At 38.3% G+C, this 13,892-nt stretch overlaps 1 protein-coding gene across 1 annotated transcript in view; it reads left to right on the forward strand.

Moving 5' to 3' along the window:
• Positions 1-13,892, forward strand: part of Rfx6 (regulatory factor X6) — a 52,188-nt gene that overhangs the window by 13,008 nt on the left and 25,288 nt on the right. The window contains exons 5-6 of the mRNA XM_050138143.1: positions 3,547-3,624; positions 4,863-4,890. Coding sequence (XP_049994100.1) covers positions 3,547-3,624; positions 4,863-4,890 — 106 coding nt within the window. The remainder of the gene's footprint in view (positions 1-3,546; positions 3,625-4,862; positions 4,891-13,892) is intronic.

Genomic DNA, 13,892 nt, shown 5'->3' on the forward strand with positions numbered 1-13,892 from the left:
ACCTTAATGGGCAAGTTATTTTTTTTATAGTTTCTCTATGGCATGTTGTTACCTTTAAATTTTTTCCATATATTCATTCTTGTATTCAGCATGTTTATTGACTTCCCGTTACAGGAAGCCTGCAATCTAGAAGGCTTTGTTTACACATGGAAGGTCAAATATAAACCATCCCAACCAATGTTGCAGGTCTTAGAGATTCTTGCTGTGATTTGTGGTACTCTAACTCACAATGACTCCGAGAGTGTACACAAGTGCACACGTATTCAAACTATATTTGACTTAAGAATTTCTAATTGTGAGTAAGCTTGGGATCCAAAACCAATTCTATCTGCTACATTTCAGGAGTGAAGCTCTCTGTGGTTTTGAATTTTGCCTTCAATCCCATAAGGCTGTTAAATAACCTTTAAATGAACAACAGGGTTGGTCAAGATGGCTCATGGGATGAAAGAATTTGTCATGCAAGCCTGACAATGGAGAGCTTTCTCTAGAAATTGTGGTGGAAGAAGAGCACTGACTCCTGGCTGCTGTCCTTCCGGTCTCCACACACAGGCACTCACAGTCACACCACAGGACACACACACACTTGCGCATCATGTGCCCACATACACAAGAAGATAATAAGTAAAATTTAACATAAATTACTTATTTTTACAAACTTGGTTATGAAGTTGGGATAGTATTTTCCTTATAGAACACATTTGGAATCATGTATGTACAAAGTTCTGTGCACTAGTAGGAACGCAATAAGTGGCGGCAACTTCTATTATCATTTGCTCGCACCCACTTCAACTGTAGCGTGTGTTAATTTGAACCACCTTTCTTTGCATGTTTTTTTTCTTTTTTTTTCTTTTTCTTTTTTTTTTTTTCTTTTTGCTCCAAGACTGTTAACTCCTCCAGGACAGAGATCCTCCTCTAGCACACAGAACACAGAATACATTTGAAGAAAAGAAGATTCTCTTTCCATAGTTTCCTATCTCCGGGCATGCTCATAAGACGGTATAGATAGCGTAAGTTTGGTCATCTCATCGATCCTAAACAAGGAGACATTACTAATGAGAAAAGCTGCTACTTCTCCTCTGTGGAGGTGAAGGCCACTGACCAAGTCAGTTCTTTCGTGTCTGTGTTGATATGTCAGTTACGTTTCTTTATAGAATAAAATGCACAAAATCTTGACATTGAATTCAAGTAGAGACGAATCTTCCATTTGTGAACTTTATTGTTCTAATGATTGGATAAGTAAAAAAAAGTAGACAACAAAATCATTTTTCTAAAAATAAGGAAGTGGTAAGTGCACATGAAACAATCATAATGTCCTGAAGAAAAAGAATACACATCCACACTAGCCAAGATCTTGAAGGATGTTGCAATTTAAAACAAATCCAACTGCAGGTAATTTTAGAACCTGGAAATGTACTTGCTTCTGTGCTGATCAGTGTGCTCACCAAAGCAGGACCAGCAGGCATCTAGCTCAAGAGGCCATGAACTGGGATGAACAGCTGGTCTTACTTTCTATGTCTGTTTTGTTCATCATTATTCTGGCAACTATCACAATGGTCAGACATGATAAACACACTCTAATGTTTATTGAACTCATGGCTACCTCTCTGACTTATCTGGTTGTCTGCCACTTGTGAAGGCCATGTAGTTCTTTATAGACTGTATGGCAAACCCACTTTACTTTGGGATAAAATTATTTTATTATAGGTTGAAATGGGGGTTGGAGATGTGAAACAAGAAGATAAGAGTTCTCATTGGTTAATCAGCGTTTGAAGTCATGCTTAGCATATATTGCTTTAGCAAGTGACTTAAGTACAGTTGTTTAAATTGTAAATTCTAGAGAACAAACAGTGAACTTTGCAAAAGAACACGAAGTTATGATATTTTTCCATTTGAAAAGACTCTCTTGTCTTTGTGTGCCTCTTGTTTATTTCTTCAAATGCAGTGACATTATACAGGTGTTTTAGTTCTAAAGTTTGAAAATGGAAATAACAGTACTGATTTCAAACCCATAAGATCATAGTCCTAATTCCTCTGACCAAACTCATATAAATCTGACAGTTTATGAATAGTTTAGGTACTGCTGTTATTATTATTAATTATTCACTATTTAATGATTTCTGTTACTGTATTTTCTTTGATCAGGTCTTTATTAATTCAGCTTCTTTTACCATAAAATCAGTTCAACATTTCTGAGATTTCCTAGACTTATTATTTTTCCATCTCTCTGTTTGTTTTAATACACCATAGGGATCCTCTTGTGTCATATCACAAGGCATAGCTTTTAACAGTCTATGAAAGTGAATAGTTATGGGAGTCTTCCATTCAGGTTAACAGATTACAGTTTTCCTATCCCAAACAGACTTTAAATCTTCCATACTTACAAAATATCGGTCTGCCTGTTTTTCATCTATAACATCATTTTAATGTACAGATGTGTATATATAGAGACACATTAGATTTTAAACTACTATCTAACTCAAGTAACCTTGAGTCAATAGAAACAGCTTCACTGCTATGGGCCTTGTGTTTGGAGGCTTTGATCCCAGTGACCTTCAGCTGCTTGCTTTCCTAGAGCATCAGGAATTCCATATTCAGAATGAATGCCTACATCCTGACTGCATCTCTTCCCTGGGGCCTTGGAAGCCCTGACACTCCTCATCTAAACAGCTTTGTTTCCTTGAGCCCTGGAGACCTGCTCCCAACCCATTCACAGGAGGTCACCTTGTCCTACTCATGTGTACATGACCTTAAAGAGTGGCTATGGGAAACTCGTGAATGCTGGAAAGATCTGGGGTGTGCAGTACTCCTCCCCACAAGTGAACAAAGCAAGAGCTGATAAGTGGTGTAAGGGTGTGCCCTCCCCCCACACTATCAAGCGATCATCTGGAGTCTAAGAATCAAAAACAGTTTATGAATAGTTTAGGTACTGCTGTTATTATTAATTATTAATCACTGTTTAATGATTTCTGTTACTGTATTTTCTTTGATCAGGTCTTTATTAATTCTTTGATCAGGTCTTAATTAATTAATTTAACATCTAAAGTCAAGTCTGTTTTTTTAGGTCATTATGAGTGTGCAGTAAGTATAATAGCACAGTAATATCTTATGTAGCCGCTCATTTAATTGATTTATATTTTTAAGTAATTTGGTATTCTATGTACTTCTGTTCTGGGCCATGGAAATGTTTAGGTATGGACCTACTACACCAAGTTCTTTTTCTTAAAAAAAAAAATTCCTGTTGTCAGAAGAATCGCTTGAAGTACACACCTGTCATTGCTCTATCCACTTTAAACTTATATGGCAACGCCAAAAGTAACATTTTAAAATACAGTTAGTCTGGAGTCCAGGGGAAATGTCCTCATCCTTTAGTTTCATCCACTTCCTGACCTCAGATGTGTGTGGATGGGAAAACATGGAGGAAAGGTAGGCAGTGGTACTGCCCAGGGAGTGTCTTTCGTGGGTGGCAATCCTTACTGGGTTGGCTCAGTTAGTCCTACTTCTCCTTTCTCTCTCACTAACACAGAAATGGCTCCTGTCTTGCTGTAGGTATCATTACTATGGGATTGGCATCAAAGAGAGCAGTGCATACTACCACTCCGTTTATTCTGGAAAGGGCCTGACAAGGTAGAGTGATGTCATATTCAAGATGCATCTCTGCACTTCTTTAAATATGTACGATGTCTATTCAATAAGATGACTTTGTAACCCTTGCTTATTATGAATTTTTTTCTTCTGATCATCAAAAGTCAGCTTTGTGAGAATATTGTCGTGATATGGTCTATACCACTTGGTAAATTATATAATTTTAATGGATAATGAGAAAGTTACAGTGAACTAAGTGCCCCCCAAAATGAGGAGAATTCAAGGAAACAGTATTGCCTTTAAATTTGCTCTTACTCAGGGACTGTGGAAATGGCTCAAGGGTTATGAGTTGACGCTTGTTCTTGCAGCAGGCCCACATCTTCCAACTAACAACTATTCAAATCTCCAGTCCAGGGCACCTAGTGCATCTCTGGCCTCCATGGGCACAGCACATACATGGTGCACAGACATCCATGCAACCAAAACCACCAATACACGTAACATAAAAATAAGTATCTTCTAAATATTCTCCTCTCTTCATAAGGTTGGATCTATTTTCAGGCTGGATTCAGTAAAAAAGTAAAGCTTAAAATGTAAGAACTTTGAAGAGAAAGTTGATTTAAAATTTTGTGCATCTGAATAATACCTTATCAACACAAGAAATTGCTATAATAATTACTAAACACATAATCTTTGAGTACCATCTTAGTATCACAGTAAGATACAATTGTCCCATTTGAGTCTCTGTGACAAAAATCCATGTTACTCTAAAGAGCCCACTGTTTTAAGCTGCCAGTGACTATCAGGAGCAGGATATTAATATGTGACGTTATAGTCAATAAGTCCTCTGGATACACACAGTTTAGAAGAATGCTGGAAGAGACTAATTAAACTGTTCCTGGGTTTCCTCCTGGTGTGGTTACTGAGAATTACTTGTAGCTCTTAAAAGAAGAATTCATCTTAGGGAAAAATACATCACTCGAGTTATGATAAGATTAATTTGGGTGTTACAGAAGCAGGTTACTAGTGAATATTCACAATAAAATGTAAATACAAGCTAGGACACATACAAACTTTTAGTATAAAGTATCTTTCTTTACCTCGAATCTTACCTGACTTCCTGAGATATCCTTTATTTTAATTTCCCCCACAAAGCACATTTTCTTAGATGTTTGAGCAGTAATGATGTTATGAACAGGCTACTTTCATGTCCCCTTTGTTTTCTTGGATGCTATAATTATAATTTCTTTCAAACTAATGGAAATCATATGATTTTTAAGGTTTTCGGGGAGCAAACTGAAGAATGAGGTAAGAATGCTTTTTATCTCTGTTTCACATATGTGTTTTTAGCTCAGAGGGTTTTGTTCCTTAAACATACAAATAAATGTTATTCATTGGGAGCTCTAGAAACCAAGGACTCCAAATACAGTTAAGTCAAACGTTGAGTGAAAATGTTTGCATAGACCTGCTTAACAGCTTACAGTTCACTTGGAAGAGATAATTTTTGGTGATCTAATACCACATACTTAGAAAACTGAGAAGTAGACTGGCATTGACCTAAGAACTTCTACTTCAACAATTAGAAGCGCTCTAGTAGTGAATACAGAAAGAATTGGTATTAACAGTTGTCAAGAAGCCACAGTGCTACACTGTACTGCTACTTTGTACACACACACACACACACACACATGCACACTCTCATGCATGTACTGTTTCACAGCCACATATGCATGCACTCAACACACACACACATGCACAAATGCATACACATACATGCACACTCTCACACGTGTACTGTCTCACACCCACATATGCATGCACTCAACACACACACTGTAAGTGATCTTTTCCCCTTGGCTTCCTCTCCAACCTCTCCTTAAAGAACAGATCAGCAAACTGACTTTATCTAAATGAGTTAGGCTACCATTAGGGACTGCATGGCTAATTAGGCACATGATAAGACCTTCATTATCTCCAGTTTAACTAATCATTAAAACGAGGTGCCACAGAACTAAATGCACAGGACAGTGTGTTGTGCGGTAAATCCTAACCAAAGGTAAAGCGTAACTCCATTAGTTTGATGAAATAACGCAAGCACTTTATCTTAAAAAATAATAAAAGCCCTCAACCTTCTGAAATGACCAGCTTCTTTGCAATACTTTTAAAACAGTTAATGGTTAATTACATAATCAACTACAGGTTGCTATTTTATCAAGGAAATAATAGCTTTTCATTAAATAAACAATTATGAAACTGCAAAAATATTGACTTAGAAATACACTTTGGTTCATTAAAGACTAGGCCAATAAGGATTTTAAGTGATTTCACTAGGGGTTTTAAGCAATTTTGCTCAGGTGTTCTTTCCATCCAATGAGGTAGCAGAACTGATCTATCTAGTGATCTGCCACATGTACAGCACATCTTAGCTCACAGAGGAAAAGGAAACTGCTTCCTAGATCTACCTTTTCCTCCTGCTATGACTACATTACTAATGCAGATGTAGCAATAAAGGTTGTAGGAAACTACTCTAGGCACATCATACGGACTGTGTGTTTTCTACAGGCACCTGGAACAATAGTAAAGCATCTTTGAAAAGATGATTCAAATCAACACACAAAAGAGCTTTGTAAAGGCTCAGAACTAAGTAATTTGTTGCAGGTAGAGGACCAAGTTCAAGGCTTTGCTTCTGTCAGACAGTTCCTAAACTGCACCCCTACCCACCTAAAGCAATTTCTAAATGATATTTGCTCAACAAAATTGAAATTTTAAAGTTATTTTGTGCTTAAAGTAATCAACAATTGCTGTTTGCTAAGGACAAGAAACAATCGGTGCAAATCTATGTATAGTTCAGGTTATTTGAACACTAATAACGCTGAGATAGCTTGAGTAGCTGCCAATACCGTTGATTTACAGCCAGAGCAAGTAGGTCTGAGAGACGCATGGGCTTCAAAACAATCGGAAGAGGGCTCTGCATTTTAAACCCACGGTCGAAGCAATTAATTCACATATACATGGTGCTACAACCTCTAGGGGACAAGGTAGTGTGTGGATATTCATGTGGAATTTAAGACCTGTATTTATTTTAAGACAATCAAAATTCATAAGATCACAAAGTAAGTGTGCTTACTGCCTTCCCTCTGTGTTTTATTTTCATTGTTATTTAGCTTCTGCTGTGGCCACCTTTTGTTTGCTTTTATATTTTTGAAATATTTAAAGCTTGGCAAAGCTATGAAGAAGAATAATAAAATCCCATATACTCACCATCCTGACTAAGACTTGAGAATGAAGGTGCACATTTCCCCTTCAAACTGGAAAGAGGAAAGGCAAATTAAGAGGGAGGATGCACACTCTGTGACAGCAAGCTGGGGCAGCTTCTCTTAGGCGGTGTCTCTCTCTCAGGTCACATGATGTAAAGCAACACGGGAAGAAAGAAGTTTGAGGAGTGGAGGGAAGCCTAGGGTAGGGGGAAGGTGGAGGAAGCAGAAGGAGGGGATGGAGTGGGAACTGGGATTGGTATGTAACATGAGAAAAGATTGTTTTAAAATACAAATTTAATAAAAAATAAGAAAAAGAAAAGGAAATAGATTCTTTTCTCATACAATATATCCTGATTATAATTTTCCTTCCCCCGGCTCCTCACAGTTCCTCCCTTCTTCCCGCACCTCCAAATCCATTCTATTTCTGTCTCTCATTAGAAAAGAACAGTCTTCTAAGAGATAACCACCAACATGGTAAAATAAAATATAATATGTAGCTATAAACACCATATCAAATCTGGACACAACATCCTAACAGGAGAAATAAAGTCCCAAGGGTGGGCACAAGAGTTAGAGACCCACTTGTTCTCACAGTCAAGAGTCCTATAAAAATACTAAGCTGATACCTATATTATATAGAGTACCTGGTGTATACTCACATATGCACTGTGTTCGGCACTTCAGTCTCTGTGAGATCATATGCACCTTGCTTAGTTGATTCAGAGGGCCTTGTTCTGCTGATGTCCTTTACCTACTCTGGCTTTTATAATCGCTCCACATACTCTTGGATAGGATTCCCTAAGCTCCAAGGCAAGGGATTTGGCAGGGACCTCCCATTTAGACTCTTTCTCTTCCTGTAATGCTTGGCTGTGGGTCTCTGCATCTGCTCCCATGTGTTGCTTGAACAAGCTTTCTGGTGATGACTGGACAAGGCACTGATCTACAGAAAACCATAAGGAGTCATTTTATGGATCTTTTTTTAAAGATCAGTAGTGTTTGGTTATACCCTAGGTCATCGGACCATCTAGTCTCCGGTTCCTGGCTACCCAAACAGTGCCAGGCAAACATTCCTTCTGGTGAAGCGGGCCTTAAGTTAAATCAGATGTTGGTGGACTACTCCCATAAGTTCTATGCCATCGTTTCCCTAGCATATTTTGCACTCAGGACAGATTAGGTCAAAGGTTTTTGGCCAAGTTGGTTTCCACAAGATACCAGTTTTATTGATGTTTGACTTCTTGTTTTTTTTTTTTTTGAGTAATATTGTTTTTAGTGCTTTTAATAATATGTGTTACCATTTTCCTTTTAGTTTAAGGTTATCTTTTGTACAAATAGGAATTCTTACTCAATGGAGTGAATAAAATGATTGTTTATTTACTCTCTCATCTCCTTACCACACAAGACAATCCCTTTAACCTTTCCATCTAGCTCAACTTACACTTTTATGTTTTTTTGGTTTTGCCTTTTGGTGACTCAGTGAATTTAGTTTGAGTTGATTGAAGAAGCTTGGACGAGAGTTATTTACAGGTGCTGACCTTATTAGTGGCTTACTATGGAAGGAAACACCTCATCTATTCCTAGAAACCACTAATTACCTATAGCTATAGTCTTAGAAAAATGCAGAGTCTTACATAACACCAACTATATACTTCCTACAAATATCCCAGTAAAGGACAAGACCTTTTGAGTCCCTCTCAACTCCTTGATGAATACAGATGGGCCCAATATTGTACAGGTCTTACCTAAGCAATCATACTCACTGAGAGTTCAAGAGTGTCGTGGATGAACAGCTCATTGGTTACCTACTTCAGGCACTGGTATATTAATTGAATAATCCTATTGTTCCTGAGAGTAGCTGTATCTATCATTGCAAAATACCTCTGGTCAAACTCTTTCTTAAAACTTTAGCTTTTGTTTAACTCATAAAGTAGCAGATTACCTTATGGTTTTAAAATACAGACTTAGTTTTGATTGACCCTCTCCTCGCCCCATCCTTTCACTTGTCCCAGCCCTGTTTTCTCAATTCCAGCCTGTCCCTCTCAGTATTCCCCTACTGTTTTCATATCCCCTGTGCTTACCGCCCTCTACAACCTCCCCAAACCTCTTCTTTCCAAGAACTCTAATGGTCTCTTTTTTCTTTACGTACAAAAATACAATTAGAAAATTTACAAACCAGCATTGGCATATGAAAGAAAACATGTGATCTTTGTGTGTCTGAGCTCAGGTTACCTAACTTAATATATTTTCTAGTTCCATTTTGATACCACAAATTTCACTTTTCTTTATGCACAACTGGATAAATTTCTACTATATATATGGTCTATATAGTAGAATATATATGTATATATATATATCATTCATTCTAGTTGGTGTATAACTACACTGATTTTCATTTTCTTGCTGCTACAACTAGAGTATCTTGGATGTGCACATTTCTCTGTCATAAGATACAGGACCCTTTGAGCAGATACGTAGGAGTGGTACTGCTGAGCCTTAGGGCAGATCTATATTTAGTTTGTTTTGAGAAATTTCCATATTGACAGATGCTGCCCAGTCTCCACACCCATTAGCAGTAAATAAGCTTTCCCTTCCCGACCCACTCACCAGCGTTTGTTGACATTTGTTTTCTTTCTTTTTTATTTATATATTTATTTATTAAAGAGTTCTGTCTCTTCCCCACCGCCGCCTTCCATTTCCCTCCCCCTCCCCCGATCAAGTCCCCCTCCCTCGTCAGCCCAAAGAGCAATCAGGGTTCCCTGCCCTGTGGGAAGTCCAAGGACCACCCACCTCCATCCAGGTCTAGTAAGGTGAGCATCCAAACTGCCTAGGCTCCCACAAAGCCAATACGTGCAGTAGGATCAAAAACCCATTGCCATTGTTCTTGAGTTCTCAGCAGTCAACCTTCATCAGGTGATGAAAAGGATACAGAGACAGAGACCCACATTGGAGCACCGGACTGAAATCTCAAGGTCCAAATCAGGAGCAGAAGGAGAGAGAGAAAGAGCAAGGAACTCAGGACCGCGAGGGGTGCACCCACACACTGAGACAATGGGGATGTCCTATCGGGAAATCACCAAGGCCAGATGGCCTGGGTCTGAAAAAAGCCCGGGATAAAACCGGTCTCGCTGAGCATAGCGGACATTTGTTTCCTTGAGGCCAACCATGACTGGATGAGATGGAATCTCAGTGTGTCAGCGTGTTCATGTGCTGTGTGTGTGGAATTGTGTGTGAGAGCGAGGACACACACACATGCCACAGTGTGCTTATGGAGGTCAGAGGAAACAGTGGGTGTCAGTTCCCACCTTCCACTTTGGGACAGGCTGTCTTTGTTCTTTGCTGCTGTGTCTAAGAGGTCAACCGGCCAGAGTGGACCAGGGATCCGCCTTTCTCCAGCTCTCTTCTTGCCTCAAGAGTGTCAGCTTATAGACACATGCTACCTCGCTGAGACTGCAGGTGACTCATGAGGGTTCAACCCCTCACACCTGCACAGCAAGCTGCTTTGGCCACCAAGTCAATTGGGTTGTTTTCTTGATTAGTTTTGAAAGTTCCTTGTATATTGCAGAGACTATTTTTCTGTCAGTTGTATACCCGGGGAGGATTTCTCTCATTCTACAGGTTGTCTCTGACTCATTTAACTGATTGTTTTGCTGTTTGGAGCCTTTTGAATTTCATAGGGTCCAATTTATTAGCCATTAGCCTTATTTCACAAACAGCCAGATCCCTACTTAGAAACTTCTTCATTCTCTTCAAGGGTTTTCCTAGATTTTTTCTCTAGCAGGATGAGAGAGAAATAGGAACTTGCTTCATTCTTCACAATGTAGATAATTAGTTTTCCCAGCACCATTTGTTAAGGATTCTGCCCTTTCTCCAATGAGTATTTTTGGCATCTTAGTCAAAAAAATCAAGTCGTGATAGTAGGGTGGGTTCCTTTCCCTGTGGCTTTTCTGGCTTGGGGTAAATTTTGTCTCAGACATCTAGAAATATCAAAGTCACCACCATTCCTTAGAGAATAATCTCTTTCTCACAAATTATTTATCTCTATTTTTATAAAGTGAAGAAAATTCTGTAATAGCCGGCTTGTTTCTCCTTCACACTAACTATTCATGGGCAGTTGAGCAATGTTGTATAAAGACCAATCTCAAGCGCTCCCTCCTTGGGATATGCTTTTCAAATATTTGCAGACTGTTATCACGTCCTCCTTTGTCATCACGTAGGCACACTGGGCCACTTAGCCCCTCTCTTTGTGCTCCTCACAAGTCATACACTCTTACCTTATAATCACATTTGTCTCTTTTCTGTAGGGTCCTTCTTTTTTGTTCCTAGAAATAAGATTAATAGTTTACCCACAAATATTGAAGTCACCACGTGAGAAAGAAGAAAAACAAACAAAACGCAAGAAAAGAGAAACCCAAAGAAAGAAAGCAGACTAGTTCTGTGGCCAGTCTGTAGTACATAACCTGGCATCTCTGGGAGCAGCAGCATAGCAATAGGAACACAAAAAGATAGCCAGTCCTTGCTACTTTTGTGCCACACACTCTGAAGAGCATAGTATCATTTATAACTTTTGCCATCTTTGTCCGCAATTCCTAGCATACACAAAGAAATGTATTTTTAAAAGTCTTTGGGTTGCTTTGCTTCTTGCACATCTTCTACCTGTATCGCTAGCTACAATTACACAAAGGTATTACCCATACGAAAACTTTAAACTATTAAGATAAAAGCGTATCCTCTGCTCTGTAATGTCTTCTAGCATGCTAAGCAATTTTGCTAGGAAATTTCTATTCATAACACCCCAAATGCACAGAGATATGCATGCATGACCTACTGCACTGATTAAAAGAGAGAAGTCCTTTGTATAGCGTTCCTTCTCTTTCCTCTCTACTAAGCAAAGGTTAGTGATCTCTAGGACACAATCCTATATTTCTGTCTCAGCTTTATGACTGATGAATACATTCCTATCCAAATATGTTGCCTATGTTTTGTTCATTTTTACTTTCTATACATTTCACATTTGTACTGTGAATTTGTTTTTATTTAGTTATCAAATTTTTGTTGTTTACAAATGATAAATATAAAGTTTCAGTTCCTGTGTTTTGTACTATTATAAAGAACTCCACTATAGGGAAACACCAAAATGCATTTATTCATTATATAGTTAATGAGTTATTTTAAATATGGAAAGCAATATCGATAAGAGCATTTCCAGATGCTCATATATAGGAGTGGGAGTTCCAGATTGTAGCATACTTGAACTTCAATTTACTATATCCTTTTTTGTGTTTATTTTAGTTAATTTTTAGAGTAAAATTCCCTTCTTACCTCCTTTTGTGTATATTCTCTGACACTTTCTGGTTACCACTTTTATCATATTTAATATCAATTAATTTTTAGAGTAAAATTCCCTTCTTACCTCCTTTTGTGTATATTCTCTTACACTTTCTGGTTACCACTTGTATCATATTTAATATCCTAAAGGTATAACACTCCAGACTGAGTTTATACCAGCTTAATCTCAGTGACGCATAAAAATGACTGCTACATTCTCCATCTTCATACTTTCCGGTTATGCCACATATTACATTTTATACATACGTGCTCCAAAACATAAATTAATAGTTAGTTTATGAAATTATATAGAAAACAAAATGTGGAGGTAACAAACAAAAGTTATAGTAGTACAAATGTTTCTACGGATAATTATTTTCTTCCCATGTCTCTGAGAATGCCCTACTTTTTTCTAGCTTTTTAAATAATACTTTATTAAACCTGTGAGAAATTCATAAAGTCTATTTCAATCATATTCACTACCTCACTGATCCCACTGATTCCTCCCTGATCTACCCACCCATCTCTCCACCCCTTCCCTTATTTCTTCCCTTTCTCCCCCATTTTCTTTAATTATTATTGTTACATGCATACATGCTCATAAATACATAAGTACAACCGACTGAGTCTATTTAGTGTTGCTTATATTAATATTCCTTTAGGGTTGACCATTTGGATAACTAATTAGAAAGCTCATCCCAGAGAAAGACTGATTCTCTGATTCACATAAGACATATATTATCTATAGTTCTCTTTATCTAGGGGTAGAACCTTGTGAGAATTCCCCTGTCTACACTGACATATCACCTGGTGTTGTCATTGTACAGATCTTGTTCAGGCAACCATAATCTTGTAATTTCATAGTTCATCTTTCCTGTTGCATGTAGAAGACACAGTCTTTCAACAGATGTCTTGGTCCTCTGGCTCTTACAACCTGTCTGGCTCCCTTTTCCCTCATGTTCCTGAGGCTTAAGTACAGGAGTTACGATTTATCAATTGTGACTGGGCACTTCACAGTCAGTTTTTCTCTAAATTTTGATTAGTTGTGTTTTCTTGTAATGATCTCTACCTACTGCAAAAGGAAGCTTCTTTGATGAGGGGGGAAGCTACACTTATCTGCAGTTATAGAGATAAGTGTAGTACTTAGAATGCAGTTGAAAATTATGCAGGTTTGGGAAAATGGCAACAGTGGTTCTCTTCTAAGCTCCAAGGCATCACCAGCCAGGGGTAGTTGGTTAGACTTTCAGCAGTAGGTATGAAATCCCTCCTATTGAATGGGCCCTAAATCTAATTAGACAGATATTAATTGACCCCAGGGTAAGAGTATCACTATTGCACCATCAAGGGTATCTTGCCCACAATGGTCATCATTGTGGTTCATAGGTCCACAGATGGGTAGGACTTGTTTTCCTCCCTTGGCAGTTTGAATAGCACCCCCATTACTATGAGATTAGTTCTCAGGAAGGAGTCTTCAAGGGTGATTCCAGTTCCATTCCTAAGTCTTGCATATGAAGTGTGTGGTGTCTTCAGCAATACAGGCCTAACTTGCAAGTTATGGGAGGAAGCTAAGGACAACACTGATACTCTATACTGGTTTTAGGAGAATCTTGTGGACAGCCCCTGACCAACAACTGGGAAGATTTTTCAAGCCTGGTACTGAGGGTTTTGTTAACTAGTGTATGACTTTTGAGGATTCATTATCTCCCCAAATGAGATAACTTCATTCATATA

This window comes from Alexandromys fortis, unplaced genomic scaffold (genome assembly GCF_014885135.2).
Source record: "Alexandromys fortis isolate MF-2015 unplaced genomic scaffold, M_Fortis_MF-2015_v1.1 scaffold_14, whole genome shotgun sequence".
Taxonomy (NCBI): Eukaryota; Metazoa; Chordata; class Mammalia; order Rodentia; family Cricetidae; genus Alexandromys; species Alexandromys fortis.